At 32.2% G+C, this 25,786-nt stretch overlaps 3 protein-coding genes across 3 annotated transcripts; 2 read left to right on the forward strand and 1 right to left on the reverse strand.

Annotated features, from left to right (window-relative positions):
* Positions 1 to 1,594: 1,594 nt before the first annotated feature.
* LOC114188629 lies at positions 1,595 to 2,962 on the reverse strand. Its single transcript, XM_028077196.1, has 3 exons — positions 2,324 to 2,962; positions 2,102 to 2,236; positions 1,595 to 2,020 (listed from the first exon to the last, which is right to left on the reverse strand). Exons 1-3 carry the CDS (start codon positions 2,960 to 2,962, stop codon positions 1,595 to 1,597), a joined length of 1,200 nt encoding a protein of 399 aa, XP_027932997.1.
* Positions 2,963 to 12,859: 9,897 nt separating this feature from the next.
* Positions 12,860 to 13,476, forward strand: LOC114187541 (RNA-binding protein 12-like). The gene has a single exon (XM_028075817.1). It carries the CDS (start codon positions 12,935 to 12,937, stop codon positions 13,268 to 13,270), a length of 336 nt encoding a protein of 111 aa, XP_027931618.1. The 5' UTR covers positions 12,860 to 12,934; the 3' UTR covers positions 13,271 to 13,476.
* A 2,061-nt stretch (positions 13,477 to 15,537) lies between these two features.
* LOC114188630 (protein PELPK1-like) lies at positions 15,538 to 15,822 on the forward strand. Its single transcript, XM_028077197.1, has one exon. The coding sequence runs from the start codon at positions 15,538 to 15,540 to the stop codon at positions 15,820 to 15,822; it is 285 nt and encodes a 94-aa protein (XP_027932998.1).
* The last annotated feature ends 9,964 nt before the right edge of the window (positions 15,823 to 25,786 follow it).

The following is a 25,786-nucleotide window of genomic DNA, read 5'->3' on the forward strand; positions in this document are numbered from 1 at the left end:
GTTTTAATATCATTTCAATTTTGGAAGGAAATCAATTGATCTTTAAACTTGCAATTGCGTAAAAAAAGTGGGGAGTAAAGCTTTCCCAAGTGGGGAGTTGTGTTATATATTTTGGTTCAGTGTGCCAGGTTTAACAACCATTTCAATTTTCTGAATTTTATGAGGCAATTAAATATTGTATTTTAATTATGACCAACCAAAATTTACGCTAGGAGTTTTAATATCATTTTAATTTTGGAAGGAAATCAATTGATCTTTAAACTTGCAATTGCGTAAAAAAAGTGGGGAGTAAAGCTTTCCAAAGTGGGGACTTGTGGTATATATTTTGGTTCAGCGTGCCAGGTTTAACAACCATTTCAATTTTCTGAATTTTATGAGGCAATTAAATAATGTATTTTAATTATGACCAACCAAAATTTACGCTAGGCGTTTTAATATCATTTCAATTTTGGAAGGAAATCAATTGATCTTTAAACTTGCAATTGCGTAAAAAAAGTGGGGAGTAAAGCTTTCCCAAGTGGGGAGTTGTGTTATATATTTTGGTTCAGTGTGCCAGGTTTAACAACCATTTCAATTTTCTGAATTTTATGAGGCAATTAAATATTGTATTTTAATTATGACCAACCAAAATTTACGCTAGGAGTTTTAATATCATTTTAATTTTGGAAGGAAATCAATTGATCTTTAAACTTGCAATTGCGTAAAAAAAGTGGGGAGTAAAGCTTTCCCAAGTGGGGAGTTGTGTTATATATTTTGGTTCAGTGTGCCAGGTTTAACAACCATTTCAATTTTCTGAATTTTATGAGGCAATTAAATAATGTATTTTAATTATGACCAACCAAAATTTACGCTAGGCGTTTTAATATCATTTCAATTTTGGAAGGAAATCAATTGATCTTTAAACTTGCAATTGCGTAAAAAAAGTGGGGAGTAAAGCTTTCCCAAGTGGGGAGTTGTGTTATATATTTTGGTTCAGTGTGCCAGGTTTAACAACCATTTCAATTTTCTGAATTTTATGAGGCAATTAAATATTGTATTTTAATTATGACCAACCAAAATTTACGCTAGGAGTTTTAATATCATTTTAATTTTGGAAGGAAATCAATTGATCTTTAAACTTGCAATTGCGTAAAAAAAGTGGGGAGTAAAGCTTTCCCAAGTGGGGACTTGTGGTATATATTTTGGTTCAGCGTGCCAGGTTTAACAACCATTTAAATTTGCTCAATTTTATGAGGCAATTAAATATTTTATTTTAATTATGACCAATCAAAAATGTAGATGGCAGTATTAATATCAATTTCAATTTTGGAAGGAAATTAAATGTTCTTTTAAGTTCCTATTGCTTTAGAAAATGGGGACTAATAAACATTGGGGAGTGAAGTCATATGAAGTGGGGTGTTCTGTTATGTAAACAAATAAATATTACTGATGCACAAAATAAATGCAAAAGATCTATAAACCTGCAACATACATTTTGAAACACACATACACATAACGGAATCATGGACATATTTTGTCCTGTAAAATCAATCCAAAACAAACATTGTTAAATAACTCTAAATTAAATACCAATGGTGTTTTCAAATTAACAAAATTAACCAATTTGCAGGGATTTCAACTTGTTCTTTCCATAAACAGAATATGGTGTCTTTGTGGCAACACTCTTGAACCGCCTCCTAGGTCTGGCCTTCATACGGTCATACATATTGCTTTGTTGTGCACCATCATCTTTTTCATCAGTCATTACGGATGCACGTGGATCAATGAAGACATCATCACCAACCTCATCTCGGACCTCGTCCTTCTGTTGTTGACCCTTCCAATTTGCAACCAACTCATCCAATGCGGACATAGATTGTTCCAAATCAGCTATCTCGGCTTCATGATGTTCTAACAAACTCTGTAGCTCTTCCTTGTCCTTCAATTCTTGGGTTTTGAATTCAGTGCCGAAATGTTCAAATGCTTCTCTTACAATAGCATGATCAAGTTCTTCCTTTGACACCGCCACATCAACAATAGCCTACACAACAAAACACATGTCTTACTTCAATAAAACGTTACAGCTAGCAAACATAACTAATGTAGTTAAACACGTCCAAACCATGTCGTGATCAAACGCAGTCTTCATGACCTTGTCACCCACGCTCACATTCATCCAATACAACAACCGTGGGAACAAGTTCATCTTACAATTGAACATTGATTGGCAAACAACCAAATGATCAAATGACCATAACTGAAAAAAAAAAAACCATTAATAAAATCAATTTATGGAAAATAAAATCCATATGTAAACAACACTACAAATAATAAATGAATTTACCTCAAGCAAATACGCACATCCAACCACATAAAACTCAAATCGACTTGGTTCGTTCTGCAACGCCAACGAAGCACTACACAAGCTAAACACCAAATACTCATACACTAATGTACCCCAATTATATTTCCCAATATTTTCCATGTCATCAACAACTTTAAAAATAACGGGGAAAACACAACCCTTTTTACTTCCAAGCAAGAACTCTGAAATACCTAACACAACATATAGCTTGCAAAATAATTCAACATCACCAACATCATCATCAAATTTCATCAAAAAGTCATATATGAACTTAACATCAACTCTTTGACGCCCAAAAGTATTCCACGTCTCACTGTCCACAACTTCCTCATTTAAATCAATTTTTTCACCGACCACCCTCAATCCTAACCCTAAACAAACGTCTAATAAACTAAACTCAACCACTGCACCACCAACATCAAAACCACCCCTTCTTTCAACCCATCTACAACATAAGTGAGATAAAACGTTTCTACTTATCTTCAATGATTGCTTTAACATCGCAAACCACCAAAACGGGGTGCTTGCAATGTACTCCTTTTGTGCGACAGTTAACTTTTCGTTCAAAGCACCAATGAACTTCGCTTTACAACAATGACCATATCTGTAAAAAATCATAATGTTAGGACTTTCACAAATGTTATATACATCAAATGAACAATTATTTGACCACCTCAATCAATTATTTCAACACCCCCCCAAGCTCCCCTGTTTTGTACACTGATAAAATCAAAAGCAGCAATACACCCAAATGGAAATTTCTCAATACTCAACCAAATCCACAATACATCATTCAGAAGATTCTGGTATTCACAGTTACATATTTAAAATGGACGACCCACGACAAGGTCAACTACACCGTGACCTCACACACATGTACATATAATGAAATGAAACTCAGTTAGGGCTGGAATGGGTTTCTCTCCTTTCCTTGGACACATCCAACAAAATTGAAATAAAATATCTCCTTCCAGAGGTGGGGAGTGCTGCGAGATTAAGTGGGGAGTGGTACAAAAGATTTTGGTCTTCCCAATTTCAAAAAAAAATTTCAAACACCCACCACAAGGACAAACGCATCATGACCTCACATACAGATACACAAAATGAAATGAAAGTAAGTAATGGCTGGAATGGATTTCTGTCCTTTCCTTCATTGCATATGTAAAATATTTCAAAAAAAATCTCCTTCCAGAGGTGGGGAGTGCTGTCAAAGTACGTGGGGAGTGGTTCAGAAGATTCTAGTATTCACAGTTACATATTTAAAATGGAAGACCCACGACAAGGTCAACTACACCGTGACCTCACACACATGTACATATAATGAAATGAAACTCAGTTAGGGCTGGAATGGGTTTCTCTCCTTTCCTTGGACACATCCAACAAAATTGAAATAAAATATCTCCTTCCAGAGGTGGGGAGTGCTGCGAGATTAAGTGGGGAGTGGTACAAAAGATTTTGGTCTTCCCAATTTCAAAAAAAAATTTCAAACACCCACCACAAAGACAAACGCATCATGACCTCACATACAGATACACAAAAAGAAATTAAAGTAAGTAATGGATGGAATGGATTTTTGTCCAGAAAAAGGTTTCTACTCACCGTCCTCCTTTCTACCCACCGTGCTCGTTCTTCTCTGCCGGAAATGTTCGATTTCGGGAACCCCTACTACGCCGTCAATGAGTTCTGCTCACACACCTGTTCTCTGGCAACGCTTTCCTCTGCCTCTACTCCGACTTTCTATCTCAAGCGAACTCCGATCTCCGATCGCCTTTCTATCTCCCTCTCTCACCAAAACTACTCAATTTTGAATTTTCTGTGACTTTCTCTCTCATGCCAGTATATTCGCACAGAACCAACCCTAAACACTCTACAAATTTTGGGACACTTTCTCTCTCCACAAGCACGTGACCATGGCTTCTATTTCATTTAAAAAACGTTAAAAAAAGGGTGCCACGTCACCCATGTCAATATTGAGTTCCATTCTCATGTTCAAATATCATTTTCCTAAAAAAAATGTAGATTATATATCAAATAATAAATGTAAAGTAAATGAATAGAAAAATTTAAATGATATTTTTATATCAAATTTTATTTTATTTGGTTGATACAATTATATTATTGGTTATTTATAATTTATTTTAAACTGTTACAGTTTTTATTTATAGATTAATGATTTCAATTACATTTTTTTTGGTTTAAATTAAAATACCCTTTTCATATTATATATTTTACTACTAATCTTATACAATATTTTAAAATAAAAATAAACTTCACAATTTCATTATATGTTGATTTGAGTAGTAGTTAACATGCTGCTATAAAATCTACCTTATTTGAAAAGGGGTAAAACGCAAATTTATTAAGAATTAGAAGGAGAAATGTAAAGTTATAAAAAAAGATTTGAAACTAGACTTTTACAAGTTTTGAATAAACTTATTTACCAAATACCCTCTCATTCAAAATAATAATCGTTCTAACTTTTTAATTTTTTTTTGTTTCAAAATAATAGTTCCTTTAGTCTTTTTAAGCTATTTTAAAAATGATTTTTTTCCTACGACATCCTATTATTTGTATCGAAAAAGAGACACAGAATTTTTGAAAAAGAGAAGATATTTTTGTTCAAGTTTGTATCTATTAAGTAATTATTAAAGCTTTAATATGAAGTTAAAAGAATAATTTCGAAATAGAGAAAATACTATTTATTTATGAGGCCAAATAAGATTTTTCACTAATAAAAAAGTTAGAAAGTAACTAAAATTGAGTTTACCAAATATATTGTTGGATATGAACTAATTGCTAATTATAAGTGTGAGTTAAAATTTCACATCAGTTAACAAAATTAAATAGTATATAAAAGAAATGTTAACAAAATTAAATAGTATATAAAAAAAATATTATAAATCCTTTATGTCAAGGTTTTGCGTTAAAAATGTTGTGTATTCTTTGTGTGAGTTAAAGCAGATGTTACATTTATATAACTTTTTTCTGATGAATTCTTGGTGACCTATCTTAGACCGTTATAATAAAAACAACAACACCATAACCACATCTTGATGAGAAATATATCACATAAAAAAAGAAACTCGGTCTTGAATTCAGTCTTTGAGGAGTAGATCGTTAGGAATAATTCATGTAATTATTGATTGATGAGAGTAGTGATTGGAACTTCATGAAATTCATCAAGTTTTGTCTTCGAAATAGGCTAAGAAACACAACGGCTTACCTTTTGTAATTTTTACTATGTCAGCTAGGCCTAGGAATTATCTTATTCTGTCTGGCAGAAAAAGGATGTTACATGCAATGCCAGTAAGACATGGTAAACCAAACAAAAGTTCTTCAGGAAAGAAGTTAATTCATTGCAGTTCTTCCTCATTCTTATCTTTTTGTTTATTTTGAACCATAAAATAATGTCACATCTTATTGATTGAATTTCAGGGATATAGCTGATTAGCTGTTTCTGCCAGTTACATGATTCTTTAATAATTCTGTTATCATTGTAGCTTTTAGAACATGCATGTGTCCACTTCCTGCACATCAGCACATGAAAGTGTTTGGTATCGGATATAGACATTCATGTTGGACATAGTTGTACAATCTACTACGTTTCCTCACTTTTCTGGTTGTAAATACATAACATATACTCATTTTATACAATGCTGTCATGTGCTTCAAAAGGGTGGCCAACGCAGAAATTGTGCTATTTCATGGCCATGTTCATTGCGGGAGTTTTTTCTTCTGCTGTTTCAATTGAGTTTCTTGATCTGATGAAACAGAGTGATGAAATGATGTAATAAATATAAGATGCACTACTGAGGTAATCAATCAAAATATATTTTCTGATGTACTCTAGTTTTAACGAGACCAAGGCTTGGAATCAATACAAATATATAAAACTTCTGGAATTTAATATATATCTTGCTGTGACAGAATGTTATATCCTAATCTTTTTATGCGTGTAAGCGAGAAAAAAGGTCTTAATTCAACTGAAAATAGAATTCTCTCGAAGCATAGAATGCTTTATCAATCTTTGGTCCATACCAGAACTATAAGATTTACGAGTTTGAAATTCTGCATACTAAAGTTATGAATGCAAACAATTTAAGTTCCGGGTTTTTAATTCCATCTATTTGTATTCTCTTCAGATAGGTAAGATCTGAGCTGTAGTATTTGTTCATTATTTATACACCATACAGAAATTATCCAAGTATAAATGGCCACATTGCATTTGTCTGCATTCTTTAAAACTAAAGAACAGTTCAGGTTCTAGATGCAGGACATTGTATGAACTGCATCTTGTAACTTCATCCTCCCAATTAGAGGCCTCCTTCTGTACAGCAAGGTGATGAATACTATTCATTGTGACATTTAAGAATCAGCCACTACATAGAACAAGTTGTTTCTGGTTTCACTGTCACTTCTGCAAATTGCACATGTCTTTTACTAATACAAGCTGTGCATCTTAATTAGGTACTACAAGACAACAATTTTGATGACTGAAGATTATTACTTCTCATTGAAATATTTTATTTGACCCTGACATAGTTAATCATTAAAGACGGAAATCAAATCTCGAAATTCTGAATACTATAGTTGACACGATTTTATGTTCTGGCATACTGCATTATATATGAACTAGTTTTACATCTGTTTCAGTAGTTTCATAAAATTTACTAAACTGCAAGAGTTACATTGTGTTTCATCACGTATATGAGTAATTAAAAGTAAACAAATGAGGCTAAGGAATCTAGCTGTAGGTAGCAGAGAAGAAGCGGATAGAGTGATGTGCATGTGGCTGAATCTGTGTTTGGAATACTATCATGATAAGTTGAACAAAAGCCACAAGTTATCCATAATGAGACAACATAGTCTACTATGTTCTTTTGGTTTATTACATGTGCCAGCTTCATTCTGTGGATTTGACCCCTCCAATATGACAAAATGTTTCATTTTATCGTCTGGTAAAGCTGGAGCCAACGAGTTCTTATCTCAATACCTTCTGGCCCAAACCTTTCATGCTCAACTTTTTTGTTGTCTGGTAAACTTCACTCTCCACCATAACTTCACTTCCCCTCCTCCACTGAAGTGCCACCACAACATTACTATTATTATTATTATTATCCAAAGTATGATTACTTTAGACATCACAGAGTCACTGCATGCTATTACCATGTTTTGTGTGGAATTGCATGCATGTACCCGCGAATGCTGGTTTAATACAGATATCATTGAGCAATTCAGATTATTACGTTGTTTCAGCAGCACATCCTTAACCAAAAAAAGTTGTTTTTTCTGGTTGACTATAACATCTTGTATATCGCTTATCAACGCAGAATGAAAAACATCGACTTACATCTGATTAAAACTTGTCTTACTAATGTTGAGAAAAAAGTTCTCATAACATCGACCACAAAGAATATATTCCTGTCAACGCTGCTAAATGAAAAAGGAAGTTTATGTTAGAATTATGGTGCTTGATTTAGTCCCACATCGCTTAGAATAGTGAGATGTGGTTCTCTATTTTACTATATAAGAGACTCTATGTAAAGCTTTAAGATACACCAAAAATACAAATACTTCCTAGTGTAGTCGTGGACGTAGGCATACACATTGTAGCCGAACCACGTTAAATTCTCTGTGTCTATTTTTCTCTCCTTTATTCTTTCCTTTATTGCCTTGTTCCTAACAATTGGTATCAAGAGCCATTTTTCTTAGTATGCTCTGTGGTTGCAGCATTGTCTGATCTTCCACATCAGAAAAGATTTGGTTTCTATTTTTTCTTCTTGGGGATCTCAGTTAGTGGGAGCTTTGGTCAAAGGCAGCAGGAGCTTTGGTCAAAAGCCGCAGCAGGAGCTTTGGTCAAAGGCAGCAGGAGCTTTAGTCAAAGCAGCAAGAGCAATGGCATTGGAAGAAGGGAAGGTGAGGATTGAGAAGTTTGATGGCAGTGACTTCGGGTTCTGGAAGATGCAGATAGAGGACTACCTGTATCAGAAGAAGTTGTATCTACCCTTAACAGGGCAGAAGCCAAATGACATGGAGCAGGCAGAATGGGATTTGTTAGATCGGCAGACACTCGGTGTGATCCGGTTGACATTAGCCAAGAATGTTGCGTTCAACATCATGAACGAGAACACAACCGTAGATTTGATGAAGGCATTGTCAAATATGTATGAGAAGCCATCTGCAGCCAATAAAGTGTATTTGATTCGCAGGCTAGTCAACCTAAAAATGGGTGAAGGTAACTCGATTACTAATCATATTAGTGAATTCAATACAATTATTGCGCAGTTGACATCAGTGCAGATAACATTTGATGATGAGGTGAAAGCATTAATTTTATTATCATCTCTTCCGGAAAGTTGGAGTGCAACTGTTACTGCAGTTAGTAATTCTGCAAGTAATAGTAAGTTGAAGCTTGATAACATCCGTGACCTGATCTTAAGCGAAGATGTTCGCAGGAAAAGTTCAGGGGAATCTTCCAGTTCTAGTTCCGGTTCAGCATTGAGTACTGAAACTAGAGGAAGAAGTAGCCAGAAAGGTCATAATCAAGGCCGAGGCAGATCAAAGTCTAGAGAGAAATCAAAACCAAAATTCCGGAAGGATATCACTTGTTGGAATTGTCAGAAAAGGGGTCACTTTACAAGTCAATGTAGGGCTCCAAGGAAGAACAACAACAAGAGGCAAGATGATGATCAATCAGCAAATGCAGCAACTGATGAAATTGAAGATGCACTATTATGTAGTCTAGATAGTTCTATTGATTCATGGATTATGGATTCAGGTGCGTCATTTCATACTACACCTTCTTTAGAACTATTATCTAACTATGTTCCAGGAAAGTTTGGGAAGGTCTACCTTGCAGATGGAAAATCTCTTGATATTATAGGAAGAGGTGATATCAATATCAGAACCTCTAATGGAAGTGTGTGGACTTTGAAGAATGTCAGACATATTCCAGCCTTAAAGAGAAACTTAATATCTATAGGGCAGTTGGATGATGAGGGGCATTACACCACCTTTGGAGATGGACACTGGAAAGTAATGAAAGGTAATCTTGTTGTTGCTCGTGGAAAGAAGCAAGGATCTCTTTACATGATTGCAGATGAGGATATGATATCAGTTGCAGAAGTTGGCAACAGTTCCTCTTTGTGGCATCAGAGACTTGGGCATATGAGTGAGAAAGGAATGAAGCTCATGGTCTCAAAAGGTAAAATACCTAACTTGAAGCATGTTGACGTTGGACCTTGCGAACATTGTATCTTTGGAAAGCAGAAAAAGGTTAGCTTCTCCAAAACAAGTAAGTCGTCTAAAGTTGAAAGACTAGCACTAGTGCATACAGATGTTTGGGGGCCAGCTCCAGTGAAATCTCTTGGAGGTTCACAGTATTACGTAACCTTCATTGATGACTCTACAAGAAAGGTATGGGTTTATTTTCTTAAAAATAAATCTGATGTGTTTTATGTGTTTAAAAGGTGGAAACAGGAGGTTGAGACTCAAACAGGTTTAAAGATTAAATGTTTGAAGTCTGATAATGGTGGAGAATATGACAGTAATCAATTCAAGGAGTTTTGTTCAGAGAATGGGATCAGAATGATCAAGACGGTTCCAGGAACACCAGAACAAAACGGTGTGGCAGAAAGAATGAACAGAACCTTGAATGAGAGAGCAAGATGTATGAGAATTCAGTCAGGATTACCCAAGGTATTTTGGGCAGATGCAATAAGCACAGCAGCCTATCTCATAAACAGAGGACCATCAGTTCCTTTGGGCTATCAGTTACCTGAAGAAGTATGGTCTGGAAATGAGGTAAACCTTTCACATCTGAAAGTTTTTGGTTGTGCTTCATATATTTTGTTGAACTCTAATAGTAGAGATAAATTGGACCCTAAGGCAAAGCGATGCTATTTCATTGGCTATGGATCTGACATGTATGGCTACAGGTTTTGGGATGACCAAAACAAGAAAATTATCAGAAGTAGAAATGTTACTTTTAATGAAAACATGTTCTATAAGGATAGGACTGCAGAATTTGCAAATGCAAATAAAAGGCCAGAGCAGGTATCATTAGAAGAAGTTTCAGAAAGTGATGTAGCCAACAGAAGGCAGAATACAGAAGTAGAGCCTGAGTCAGAGACCGAGTCAAAGTTTGGGTCAGAACTTGAACAAATAGTAGAGTCAGTAACTCCTAAATTACCGACTAGAAGGTCTAGCAGAACAATTGTAGCACCACAAAGGTACTCCCCTTCATTGCATTACTTGTTATTGACTGATGCTGGTGAGCCAGAGCATTTTGCTGAGGCTATGCAGGGAGGTGAATCTATTAAGTGGGAGCTAGCAATGGAAGATGAGATAAAGTCTCTTCAGAAGAATAAGACATGGTCTTTAACTAAGCTTCCAGAAGGAAAGAAGGTTTTGCAAAACAGGTGGGTCTATCGGTTAAAAGAAGAACCAGATGGCAGCAAACGATATAAAGCCAGACTCGTAGTGAAAGGGTTCCAACAGAGACAAGGAATTGACTTCACAGAAATTTTCTCTCCTGTTGTCAAGATGACTACCATCAGAGTTATCTTGAGTATAGTAGCTGCAGAAAATCTTCATCTAGAGCAGTTAGATGTGAAAACTGCATTCCTACATGGAGATCTTGAGGAAGAAATCTTTATGGCACAACCAAAAGGTTTTGAGGTACAAGGCAAAGAGAATCTTGTATGCAAGCTTTATAAAAGTTTGTATGGGTTGAAACAAGCACCGCGACAATGGTATAAGAAGTTTAATGAGTTTATGAGAAACTCAGGATTTCACAGATGTGAAGAAGATCATTGTTGTTACGTGAAGAAATATGTTGATAGTTATATCATTCTTGCCTTGTATGTTGATGACATGTTGATTGCTGGTGCTAATATGGCAGAAATTGACAGGTTGAAGAAACAATTGTCAGAAAATTTTGAAATGAAGGATCTTGGTCCAGCCAAGCAAATTCTTGGTATGAGAATTTCCAGGGATAGATCTAAAGGTATTCTAAATTTATCTCAGGAAAAATATATAGAAAAATTGCTTAGCAGGTTCAATGTTGGAAATGCTAAAACCAGGAATACACCTTTGGGAACTCACTTAAAGTTCTCAAAAAGGCAATCTTCTCAGACAGAGGAAGAAGAAAATCACATGTCTAAAGTGCCATATGCATCTGCAGTAGGGAGCTTGATGTATGCTATGGTCTGCACCAGACCTGATATAGCACATGCAGTGGGAGTTGTGAGCAGGTTTCTATCCAATCCCGGAAAGGAGCATTGGGAAGGCGTGAAGTGGATATTGAGATATTTGAAGGGCACTTCAAAGATGCATTTGTCCTTTAAAAGAAGTAATCTCACTTTACAGGGGTTTTCTGATGCAGATTTGGGAGGTGATTTGGATGGTAGAAAGAGCACAACAGGTTATATTTTTACGTTGGGTGGCACAGCTATCAGTTGGAAGTCCAAACTTCAAGGAAGAGTCTCCCTTTCAACCACTGAAGCTGAATATATAGCTATCTCAGAAACAGCAAAAGAGATGATATGGTTGAAGAATCTTCTAAAAGAATTAGGAAAAGGGCAAGATGAACCTTCATTGTTCAGTGACAGTCAAAGTGCCATTTGTCTTGCTAAAAATCCAATTCTTCACTCCAGATGCAAACACATTGAATTGAAGTATCATTTTATCAGAAACTTGATAAATGATGGAGATTTGATTTTGTTGAAGATTCCAGGCGCAGAGAATCCAGCTGATATGTTGACCAAGACTGTCACAACAACTAAGTTGAGGCTTTGCATTGCCTCAACTGGCCTTCGAGAAAATTGATGATGAAGGCACTACACTAGGTGGTAATGTAAATCAAACCCCAAGTGGGAGAATTGTTAGAATTATGGTGCTTGATTTAGTCCCACATCGCTTAGAATAGTGAGATGTGGTTCTCTATTTTACTATATAAGAGACTCTATGTAAAGCTTTAAGATACACCAAAAATACAAATACTTCCTAGTGTAGTCGTGGACGTAGGCATACACATTGTAGCCGAACCACGTTAAATTCTCTGTGTCTATTTTTCTCTCCTTTATTCTTTCCTTTATTGCCTTGTTCCTAACAGTTTAACTGCGTTATTTGGTTATGTTTGTCACTAAAAAGTAATTGTTTACTTTGCTAATATACTGTTCTCTCATAAAATAAGCTATTGTCATCAAATTAGCATCGTCAATCATGCACTGACGTTGAAATATTGTAAAGTGTCTTGTGTGATTGACATGATGTGTATTTTCGGATTCGCATGGCACTGAAACACCGGTAACATGATTTAAGTAGATGCTGATATGATTAATTTGTGAGGCCAAAATTAATTTCGAAATGCAGACATTGTTGATAGTATGAATAATACGGTATAGTATAAAAGAATTTATAGTTAGTTTAAGTGTTAACATCCATACTAATACATGGCAATAATGGGTATCCATGTGCAGCAGCATTGAATGTCATCTATAAAAGGGCACCAAGAGGCGAGTACTACCTCAAGCTTAGCAAAACCAACTTTGTTTGCAGAGAGAATTGATTAAGAAAGGTGGTGGAACAATGGGTCGTAGCAGTTTGTCAATGGTTTTAAGCGTTGTGGTTCTAACATTTTCATGGATGATGATTGAGTCAAGGATCGCAGTGGCACGCGTGGTGCCAAAATCAGAGCTTCCATTGGACTCGAAAACTGCGGTACCTACTCTTCCAGTGCCACTGCCGGTGTCACTTCCTGATCTGCCAACTCTGCCGGTGCCAGTTCCTAATCCTTCGGTGCCAGTTCCTTCCCTGCCAGTGCCAACTACTTCCCTGCCGTCCCTGCCGTCCCTGCCGTCCCTGCCGTCCCTGCCGGTCCTGCCAATTCCAACGCTAAAGGTTGAAGGTGTGAAAATCCCATGAGCACTTACATTTCCTGAAATGTATCAGTTTTACTACTACTACTACTACTGCTTTTGTTCCAGTGACTTCCACTGTTACTCATTCACTCTACTGTTTACATTTTGTTCTTCTTGTTCTTGTCCAAGGTTGTTTAAATTGTACTTACTTTAGTTGTCATTCAATAATGTAATCTTCAGTTTATATTATATGTTGTTTCACTCACTTTATTTATGTTGTGTCAATTTCTAACTAAAGCACAGAGAAGAAAACTCTGGATGACATAGACTACTACTGCAAAGATAGGTCCAAGTAAACCTCAAACCTCGTTAACAACAGAATATGTATGAAAAATAACTTCCAATTATGATGGTAATTTGTAAATGAATCACACTCATGATGATGTTGATACAAAAGTAACTTTATCAGACATCGATTGATATCAATTAAAATACACTTTACTAAAAAATCTACCTAAAATTGATTTAAAGGTAACAGTAGTCAACATCGATAAAAAAAACCTAATCCTAATCACAAAAATAAAAAATAATCACAACTCTAGATGAACAAAAATTGTGATAATTATATGTTAAAAAATAATATTAAGTTAACCATGCTTGAATCTCGGCTAAACCAACGATGTTTCATACATGTTATTTGATATTTTCAAAAGTTAAATTTACATACACTTATATATATATATATATATATGAAAAATTATATTTTAACTATCATTTTTTAACTCTCATCATTTACGTCTGATATGATTTAGTGTGAATCATTAATTCTTTCAAAAAAAAATATATTATTAATAATTTATATTAAGTCACATAAAAAGTAAAAGATGAAAGTTAAAAGACAGGAGTCTTAATATTATTCTACTTACACTCCCGAGAATCCCAAACTTGCTGCTCCATGCCGTTTCATAATGTAACCCTTCACCTCAAATATACCTATTTTACATATTTATATATTAGTTAAACTAATACAATAATTTTGTTAAATTAGTAAAACTATCAATTAATTTCATATTTAAACTAATATGTCAATTATAACATATCTATATATTATATGATCATCAAAAGATTTTTTAAACTACATAATCATCACCAATCTTATGATAATATAAAAATAATTATTATTTTATTATAATGAAGGCACATAATAAATAAATTATATATAATTATAAATTAAAATCTACATAAATAATATGAAGTTGGTGTATATAATTTTAATAAGATACATCGATGAACACACTGTAAACCACAAAAATGAAACTGAAAGAAGGACCAGTTATACCGTGTGAAAGTTCGACATATGCCCACGTGAAAAAGAATTCGTGACCGTCGATTGAATGGTCGGAATGTTACCACGAAAACCTTCTTTCAAGGTAAATCACCCAGAAATTATAGTTCCACATCCTTAAAAAAATTCTCTCGCTTTGCAATTCTCTGTAATAACATACTAATTTATATTAAATTTTTAAATTAAAATATAAAATAAAAATACTTAAAAAATAATTATTTTAAGTTGTCAAGTAAGTATTTATTTCATGATTTCAAGAAACCATATAGTTAAAAAAAAACGAATCACCTTAAAATATTTGACACCCTCATTTAAAAACATTCACATTATTACAAAAAATGTTTTTAATAGTAAAATATTAAAATAAGATATTTAATTACAATATAAAGTACATTATTCAATAAAAAATAAATAAAACTAGTTGTGAAAGTAGGAGTTAAAAATTTGAGAGGGGACCAATCAACCATCATATAAACAATTTCACACTTTATTTTTATATTTTTTCTCTCTTTACCTTTTTTTTTTTTCATCTTTTCTCTTTGCATCATACCATCCCAGAGTCAATACTTAATTTTAATAATTAAGAAACTACAATATAATTAAATATGTTAGGAAATGTAGGTTATCACAAATTGAATTAGAGAAATTTTAGATGTATATATAGATATCACTGTACAACGACTTTCAATCGAGAAAGAAGAAAAAGAAGGTCTGGATTTTCAAAATAAGTTGTGAAATATAAGAGACAATTTCAATGTTGGAGTACCTACCACATTTTAAAACCAACAACTAAAAAACAACTTTTTCCTCAGGAAAAAAAAATGTTGGATGTCCTACTTCTGAATTTGAAATGCTTTACAAACCAACCACTACCAGGTTGTCCAACAACACAGTGATGAAATTTGTATAAAAGGCGAACCTGAAAATGAACACAACTCACCAAGCTGAAAGCAAAAGTTCCCTGAAGAGTAATTAAGTGTTTAGCCATGGCCTCTCACAGTTTCTTCATCTTTGCTTTTCTCGTTGCTATTTCCTTCTCAAACATGGATATTGGGCTCGCAGGTCGTCATCTGATGCAAACAACACCAGCGATTCCCTCTTTGACTAACCCAACATTGCCACCTTTTCCTACTTTGCCTACAATCCCAACACTGCCACAACCATCTCTTCCTGGAACCCCAACCATCCCACAGGTCACTCTTCCACCACTTCCGAACCTTCCCTCCTCATTCCCTTCTCTCTCTCCACCACCTTCACCTTCCACTCCTTGAATCAACCTACTTTTCCACTGTTCCAGAGTTTGCTTCTCATCGTTGCCTGCGTTTATCTTTCATCCAGACATGTTACACATATGTGATGCTTATGTTATACGTTGTTCTCTTATGTTGTTCCGGACTTTGCATTTTCCTTTCTTCTTTCATCTTATTCCATGCATGTCTTCCCTCTCTTTACTTCTCTTCATGTATTTCAATATCATCTGTTGTTGTTATACGATACGTTATAGGATACATAATAATAAATAATTCGTTGGTTTCTCAACTCCCTCTTCACTTTTTTCTATTCAAAAATATCTCTGACATAATACGTAATTTAGAATAAGAATAAGATACTTTGATTCTATTTTTAATTTTTCACTCTAATGTTTTTAGATCATCACGTCATATTATTAAAAAAATTTAAAATAAATTATTGAAGAATGATTAGTTGGTATATTAAAAATGGATAAAAAAAAAAGGGTCAGAAAAACATTATCTTTAAAATAATGTTACAAATAGTTATTTCATCAGGACTTCAATATAAATAAAAAAAATAAAATGGCTCAAAATATATCCAAATAATAATTAATTTCATCTTATTTATTAAAATATTTTAAATATTCTTAATTTAACTGGGATTGTATTTCTTGTTACTCTCTCACACTCTCAAAAAGTAGAATTTAAGAGAAGTATTATTTTAAAATAAGATCAGAAAAATTAAATGATATGTTAATTAATTTTGTTAGTTAAAGTCGGATTTTTAACTTAAACTCGAGACTTGAACAAGTAGTTTACACCGTTTTTATTATTACAATTAAGCTATGTATTACTTCTTTATATAAAACTTTTTTTAATCATTAATTTTTTATGAAAACAGTTAGACATTATTAAGAACTTATAACATGCGTATAATTTGAGAGTATTCTTACCGAATTATCACACAGAAAGATTTATTGAATAACCTTGATAGCAACCTTACGAAATAAAAAATATCTTTCGTAAATAGACAAATCATTTATGAAGAATAAAATTAATATTATGAAAAATTCTATATATATATTATCACTAAAGACATTTCATACACTTTTAATTCAAAATTTTCTGAAAATATTGGATTTATGGGTATGACGTTGTCTTCTTTATCCATGGGATGAATTACTTTTCGATACCAACCCACCATTAAAATCTTTGGATTGTGTCGAATCGCATAGTGATGGTCGGGATGTAAAATATCAGTAATTAGTTAAAAAAATATTTAAATTATCCATAAAAAATAATCCTTTAAAATTTTACATCGAAACAAAAATATCAACGTTACCAAACTTGTCAGTATCTTGTCATAGGGGTTATTTTTTAATAAAGTTGAAAAAATCACGTCAATGACAGCTGGAAAATACTACCTTTTAAGTTTTGTTCTTAAAAATTAAGTAAAAGAAGAAGGAAGTTTAAGTGTGAATTTAGTTAAGTTTGTGATTAAAAAATAGGATAATTATTTTTTGAATTTTATTTTTTTTACTTTCATATTTTATTCTTTGATGTGATTTAATGTAAATTATTGATTTTTTTTTAAAAGATAATAATATATTAATCAATAACTCTCACTACAAAAAGTAAAAAATAAAAATTATAGTACATTGTTTTAAAAAATAACAACTTATTTTACGTTCTCAGAGAAAAGAAACTATCTTGAAATTAGGATCATAAAATATGTGGGGATTTAGAAATATAGTAATGTGATGTAGGATTGATAGGATAATTTCTCTGGAAAATAATTTAAGTATGAGTCAAAAAATTTGGATAAAATAGATAAAATTAAAGTATCGATACGAAAGAATATATAACCCATGAGAGCTGTGAAAGAATTGTGATGGAAACCTAATTTTGATAGTATTACATGGTATGAAAGAATTTAGAGAGTTTTACTTTTACTGAGAAGGCCCCATCCATGTGCAACGGGATGCAGTTCCTGATCTATAAAAGGGCACTTCCACCTCAAGCATACTCAACCCAATTTTCTTTGCAGAAAGCATTGATTAAGAAAAGTGTTGTCCTTTGTTAGCTCTTGAAGAATGGGTCGTAGCAGTTTGTTTATGGTTTTACCTCTTCTGCTTCTGACATTTTCATCCATCATCATAACTCACTCTAGGGTTGCAGAAGCACGTCTCACCCCAGAAATACTGTTTCCACCAGAAGATGATTCACCTGCTCTGGGTATTTCAGTTCCAAAAATCTCACTCCCTGATATCATCCCTAAATTGCCATTTGCTGACGTAATTGGTAACTATGTGCCACTTCCCAGATTGCCATTTCCCAAGCTAACTGCTAATAAGGCCGTCCAAAAAACCCCATGAACTTAATGTATCACTAGTAACTCCGTGCTTTACTTCTTCAATCTACTATTTCTAATTTCTTCTTCTGCTTGTGTTGGGTGTTTTATGTGTCCTTCATTTACTTCTCATCTTCACTTTCTATGTTGTTTCAGTCACTTTTACTGAAGCATAATAATTACTCTGTTTGTGACGTTGTATCAGACTTCTTGTCTTCTACTTCAATAAATTATTGAATTTCTTTGTTTGGTTGCTACAAATCTTCCATTTCTGAATACTTCTCACTATTCTTCCTTTCAATGTCATCTAATTAACCTATTTTTTAGCTTCTTCTGTTTTTTCTTTGGCTGGATTCATTACACACATTAACAAATACTACTAATTGTCGTCATCATGGTATGTAATTATCAGTATTCTTTACAAATTTCAACTAAAAGTATAATTTTGGTGGATTCTCCCACATCCAATAATATTCTGTCCTTATAAATTAATGTCATTAGTTTTACCTTTCAACTATAAATTAATGTAATGTTATCTCAAGAACTAATTTTGTTATTATTAGTAAATTGAACACTTCGATTGTGTTACATTTATTTGTAGAGCTTCAGAACTAACATATTAACTTCAAAGATCTAACTAAAAGAGCAATGCAGGTTCCTTATGTAGGACAACATACAAGATGATGCATAATTTTAATCCCTGAATTTTAATAATCTGCCATACATGTTCTGATTTCTTTGTTTTTCTTAGAAAAAGCACAATTTTTACAAATTAATACAACCTTATCTTTTTGGAAACACACTGTTGTCAACTTAACCTTTAAATATGACATTTCAGGTAAAAATATATCATCTCTTTGTTATAGGATGTGTTGAACATACACGTTATAATAATAAATAATTCATTGGTTTCTCAGCTCCCCGTTTACTTCTTTCTATTCAAAATATCTCTAACATAATAATCTCGAGGCTTAAATACTTTTTTGGTCCTCATTTTCGTAGTGTTTGTTGCGAATGGTCCTCATTTTCACAGAATGTTTAAAATGATCCTCATTTTTACCGAATGTTTAGAATGGTCATCATTTTCGCAATTCGTGTTTTATTTGGTCCTTTTCTGTAACGCCGTTTAAATCATTAACGGAGCATTGTACATGTGGCACGATTTGTACTAGGGTGTATTACGTGTACTGTACATGTGGCTTAATTAGATATTTAGCGATAAATAAGTGAGCTAGGGCTTTGGTAGGGAATGTTTGGGCAGTTGGTGAGTTTTGGCAATCTTGTTCCTGCATTCCCAATTGGTATTGCTGCAATCTTCTTCTTTCTGCAATCCCATTATATAGGTATGTTACGGTTCCAATCTTCTTCCTTTACCTCTGGTTGTAATCGTTGGAGGCAACCGTATTGTATCACTTCGTGCACTATTGATGGTTCAACGAGAAACGAATTAATCCCGATTTGTAGTTGCAGAGAGATGACTGCTTTGAGGATGACAAGAACTCCAAAGAATATTGGTAGAAAATTTTGGGTACAATCTATTTTTATTTTTGTGTTAATAATAAATTGGTTTTAATTTTTGGTTTATTGATTTACAGAGTGGTGGTTCCAATAATGTGGGCTGCAACTTTTTCAAATGGTGGTGTTGATGAAAAGGATGTCATCATCATGACACAAACGAGGCAGATTAATGATTTGGAGAAGTCAAGGTTGCTGAGAAGAGGCTGCAATTAGTAATAGGGTTCACTTGAGTTGTTATTGTATTATTCGTACTGTTATTGTGTGTAATCTTTTAAAGTCCAATTTGTTTTGTACTATTGTTAAATGAAGAAATGAGTTAGTTTGATTATGTTGATATTAGTCCCAACATGTTCAAAATGACATCTTAATCTGAGCATTGAAGTGAAATTGATTTAAGTTTGCGAAAAATTAAATTGATATAAGTCTGGAAGAAGTTAAATTCATAACATTAATTCATCCTCATCAAAATGCACTACATCAATGTTTGGCAAAAGTGAAACTGAACGAAGTTTAAGGAAAGTCAAAATGTAGTACATCAATAATGAATTCTACCTCAGAAATTCTAAAAAAATAACTAAGACGTTTGTAGCTGCTATCATGGCCTCCTCCTAATCTGTAATTTCATCCTAAACTGTTGAGATGGTTCTTCTGGTGTTGGTAGTGGTGTTGCTTGACTCTCCACTTCATTCCTTGATGGTTGAGTTGTTTAAGTTTCAGCAGTTGGTGCATTTTTAGCAGTTTGGGCATCTGGTGCAGTCTCAGCAGGTGTTGCAGTCTGCTCATCCACAGGTTTATCTGGGCAATTGGGAATGGAGGAACAAGATTGCCAAAACTCACCAACTGCCCAAACATTCCCTACCAAAACCCTAGCTCACTTATTTATCCTCAAATATCTAATTAAGCCACATGTACAGTACACGTAACACACCCTAATACAAACCGTGCCACCTGTACAATGTTCCGTTAATGATTTAAACGGCGTTACAGAAAATGACCAAATAAAAAATGAATTGCGAAAATGAGGATCATTCTAAACATTCGGTGTAAATGAGGACCATTTTTAACATTATGTGAAAATGAGGACCATCCGCAACAAACACTATGAAAATGAGGACTAAAAAGGTATTTAAGCCTAATCTCAAAATATATAATTATATATATATATATATATATATATATATATATATATATATATATATATATATATATATATTCTTAGTTTAGAATAATGTTACAAATAGTTATTTGCTGAGGACTTTAATATAAATGAAAAAATAAATTGGCTCAAAATATATCCAAATAATAATTAATTTCATCTTATTTATTAAAATATTCTTAATTTAACTGAGATTGTATTTCTCGTTAATTATTACTTACTCTCATAAAATAGAATTTAAGAGAAGTATTATTATTTTAAAATAAGATCAGTAAAATCAAATGATATGTTGATTAATTTTGTTAATTAAAGTAAGATTTTTAATTTAAACTCGAGACTTGAAACAAGTAGTTTTCACCATTTTCATTATTACAATTAAGTTGTGTAATACAGGGAATTCAACTTGTTAAGTCTACAGAGGAGGTTTTATTGGAGAGAACAAACATCAATAAAATTTGAGTCTAATTATATAAGACATTAACACTATTCTCAACCCAAAACCTTAAGACAATGGACTTATGAATTTGTATCCTTATATAATGTTATACTTTCTCATTTCTAACCAATGTAAGACTTAAATTCATATTTAAATTCTTGACACTAATTGTCCGAATGTTCATATGTATCTATCAGTTATTCTTACCGAATTATCACACGGAAATATTTATTAAATAACTTTGATTGCAACCTTACGAAATCTCAAAAAATATCAATCATATATCTTTCGTAAATAGACAAAAATATTTCTGAAAGCAAGGACATAGATATTTACCAAAAGGGTTACCAGCTCACCCAAGACTGAAGGCACGTGAAATAAATATAGTAATTAAAAATATTTTTTATGAAAAATAAAATTAATATTATGAAAAAATCTCTATTCATATCGACTTTTTTTAAGATTTATTGTCAAAGCTTCAATTAGTAGTAACTATCTCTTTGGGGTTGCATAGACAGATTTGGATTTTATTTAGTGGAAACAAGAAATCTTATTTACTTAATTTGTATTGATTTGCAAGCAAAAATAATATTAGGTTCTCTAAACAAAAACAAAATTATTTCGAGGAGAAGTTTTTATAGATTTGAAAAAGAAAACATGATATTAAGTACAACAACACAAGAAATTATCAGGTTGCCATTATTTATTACCTAACTGTGGAGATTATTTTTTTTAATCTTAAAAATCCAGTATGTATTGTTTTTTTATACGGATGTAAAATATCAATATTTGTTACAAAATATTTTAAATTATCCATAATAAATATTTTTTAAAATTTTACATGCAAACAAAAATATCAACGTAATGAAACTCGTCACTGTCTTGTCAACGAAGTGAAAAAAAAGAAGGAAAAACTTATATAGTTATTATTTTATAATAAAGTTGAAAAAATCATATAAATAACAGTTGGAAAATACTACCTTTAAGTTTTGTTCTTAAAAAGCTTAGGTAAAATAAGAAGGAAGTTTAGGTGTGAATTTAGTTAAGTTTGTGATTAAAAAATAATCGTTACCTTCTCTAAAAAATAATATATCTCGAAAGAAAAATGATATTATGACTATCATTCTTTGAATTTCATTTTTTATTTTCTGACGCGGTTTAGTATGAACAATTGATTAATGTACCACTGTATTTGGTTTTTTTTTTTTGAAAGAATGAATAGTCCATACTAAGTCACATCAAGAAGTAAAAGATATGAATAAAAAAAAATGTCTCTCACTTTTTGACTCTCATCTTTTATTATCTGACATGATTTAGTATGAACCATCCATTAATCTACCATTTTCTTTTCCTTTGAAAAACGTTAATGTCCTATGATATTGACATGATGATCTCCATTGGCACTGAAATAATGGGTACCATGATTATGCTAAAGAACTGTGAGGAAAACCTAATTTTGATAGTATTATTACATGGTACGAAAGAATTTAGAGAGTTTTACTGATAAGGCCCCATCCATGTGCAACGGAATGCAGTTCCTGGTCTATAAAAGGGCAGTAGCACCTCAAGCATACTCAACCCAATTTTCTTTGCACAAACCATTGTTTAAAGAAAAGCGGTGTCCTTTGGTAGCTCTTAAAAAATGGGTCGTAGCAGTTCGTTTATAGTTTTACCTCTTCTGCTTCTGACATTTTCATCCATCATCATAACTCAATCTAGGGTTGCAGAAGCACGTCTCACCACAAAAATACTGTTTCCACCGGATGAAGATTATGATTCACCTGATCTGGATATTTCCGTCCAACCCCCACTCCCTGACTTCATCCTCCATCCTAAATTGCCACCACTTGATGACATACAATTGGATTTGCCATTTCCCGAATTGCCATTTTCCGAGCTAACTGCTAATAAGGCCGTCAAAAAAACCCCATGAACTTAATCTATCACTAGTTACTCCATCCTTTACTTCTTCAATCTACTATTTCTAATTTCTTCTTCTGCTTGTGTTGGCTGCTTTACGTGTCCTTCATTTACTTCTCTTCTTCACTTTCTATGTTGTTTCAGTCACTTTTACTGAAGCATAATAATTACTGTGTTTGTGATGTTGTATCAGACTTCTTGTCTTCTACTTCAATAAATTATTGAATGTCTTTGTTTGGTTGGTGCAAATCTTCCATTTCTGAATACTCTCACTATACTTCCTTTCATTGTCATCTAATTAATCTATTTTTTAGCTTCTTCTGTTTTTTCTTTGGCTGGATTCATTACACACATTAACAAATACTACTAATTGTCGTCATCATGGCATGTAATTATCAGTATTCTTTACAAATTTCAACTAAAAGTATAATTTTGGTGGATTCTCCCACATCCAATAATATTCTGTCCTTATAAATTAATGTCATTAGTTTTACCTTTCAACTATAAATTAATGTTATGTTATCTCAAGAACTAATTTTGTTATTATTAGTAAATTGAACACTTCGATGATGTTACATTTATTTGTAGAGCTTCAGAACTAAAATATTTGGAAAATTATGCATTAATAAAATAATATCTTCAAACGAAAATACACTCACAAATAAAAGTAGCAAAATATAAATATTTAATGTAGTTCGGCACCTCAAGACTTACATTCATAAACACTCAACAAAAAACATTATCATCCAAATGTAATTTTTCGGGCAAAGATTGTAAATTTTCGTACAATTTTTTATAATTTTTTATGGACCAAAGTTATAAACCTTTTGGTACAATTGTTCTGACAAAAATTGTAAATCTTCCAATGACACAACTATAAGTCCTCCATATACCCAAAAAATCAATTGATTTCGGATAATAATTCCAAAAATAACTCTTTATTTTTATAATAACTTTTTACTGTTCTCTTTTTCATATTACTCAATAATGTGTAACTTTGATAAATACTTGCTTAAGAATTAACGTATATCAACTTCATATATGTAACTAAAAGAGCAATGCAAGTTAGGACAACATACAAAATGATGCATAATTTTAATCCATGAATTTTAATAATCTGCCATACATGTTCTGATTTCTTTGTTTTTCTTAGAAAAAGCACAATTTTTACAAATTAATACAACCTTATCTTTTTTGGAAACACACGGTTGTCAAGTTAACCTTTACATATAACATCTCAGGTAAAAATATATCATCTGTTGTTATAGGATACATACACGTTATAATAATAAATAATTCATTGGTTTCTCATCTCCCTCTTCACTTCTTTCTATTCAAAATATCTCTAACGTAATAATCTCAATATATATATATATATATATATATATATATATATATATATATATATATATATATATATATATATTAGAATAATGTTACAAATAGTTATTTCCCGATAACTTTAATATTAATGAAACAATAAATTGGCTCAAAATATATCCAATTAATAATTAATTTCATCTTATTTATTCAGAGAAGTATAATTATTTTAAAAAATAAGATCAATAAAATTAAATGATATGTTGATTAATTTTGTTAATTAAAGTCAGATTTTTAACTTAAACTCGAGACCTGAAACAAGTAGTTTTCACCGTTTTCATTATTACAAACTATGCATTATTTCTTTATATAAAACTTTTTAATCTTTAATTTTTATGAAAACAAATAGACATTATTAAGAACTTATAAGATGCGTATAATTTGAGAGTTTAAGAAGTTAGAAAAAGGATGTACAGTTCTTCTTACCGAATTATCACACGGAAAGATTTATTAAATAACTTTGATAGCAACCTTACGAAATCTCAAAAAATATCACTCATATATCTTTCGTAAATAGACAAAAACATTTCTGAAAGCAAGGACATAGATATTTACCAATTACCAGCTCACCGAGGACTGAAGACACGTGAAATAAATATAGTAATTACAAATATTTTTTATGAAAAATAAAATTAATATTATGAAAAAATCTCCATTCATATCGACTTTTTTTTAAGATTTACTGTCAAAAGCTTCAATTAGTAGTAACTATCTAGACAGATTTGGATTGAATTTAGTGGAAACACGAAAACTTAATTACTTAATTTGTATTGATTTGCAAGCAAAAATAATATTAGGTTCTCTAAACAACAATAAAATTATTTGGAGGAGAAGTTTTAATAGATTTGAAAAAGAAAACATAATATTATGTACAACAACACAAAATATTATTAGGTTGTCATTATTCATTACCTAAGGTTGTGTTCTTTTGAGAGAAAAAGGATTAGAAGGAGAGGGAGAGGGAGAGGAAGAGATCGAAATGATTAGAGGGTGAAGTTGGTGTTATTTTTTTTAAGTGATTTAGAGGTGATTTTAGAGTGAATCAGATAGTGAAGTTTGTGAAAGTTTGTGACTAAATGGACTGATATGATATATTAAAAAAAATTAATAGAAAAAAAAGTTAGATTACCAAAATGTCCTTATTGTTATAGTTAATATAAAATTATATATAAATAATTTAAATTATTTTATAAATTTTATTGAATGATTGAAAATATAAAAAATGAATAATACAATATATTTT

The sequence above is a fragment of the Vigna unguiculata genome, chromosome 6 (genome assembly GCF_004118075.2).
Source record: "Vigna unguiculata cultivar IT97K-499-35 chromosome 6, ASM411807v1, whole genome shotgun sequence".
Classification (NCBI taxonomy): domain Eukaryota; kingdom Viridiplantae; phylum Streptophyta; class Magnoliopsida; order Fabales; family Fabaceae; genus Vigna; species Vigna unguiculata.

What these genes read in the sequence shown, in the direction of transcription:
- LOC114188629 (XM_028077196.1), bottom strand. Translation starts at nt 2,962, where the DNA reads ATGATTTTTTACAGATATGGTCATTGTTGTAAAGCGAAGTTCATTGGT. An exon ending in GATGTGCGTATTTGCTTGAG is followed by an intron (nt 2,237 to 2,323) that starts GTAAATTCATTT and finishes TTTTTTTTTCAG; the next exon opens with TTATGGTCATTTGATCATTT. An exon ending in CTGCGTTTGATCACGACATG is followed by an intron (nt 2,021 to 2,101) that starts GTTTGGACGTGT and finishes TTTGTTGTGTAG; the next exon opens with GCTATTGTTGATGTGGCGGT.
- LOC114187541 (XM_028075817.1), top strand. Translation starts at nt 12,935, where the DNA reads ATGGGTCGTAGCAGTTTGTCAATGGTTTTAAGCGTTGTGGTTCTAACA.
- LOC114188630 (XM_028077197.1), top strand. Translation starts at nt 15,538, where the DNA reads ATGGCCTCTCACAGTTTCTTCATCTTTGCTTTTCTCGTTGCTATTTCC.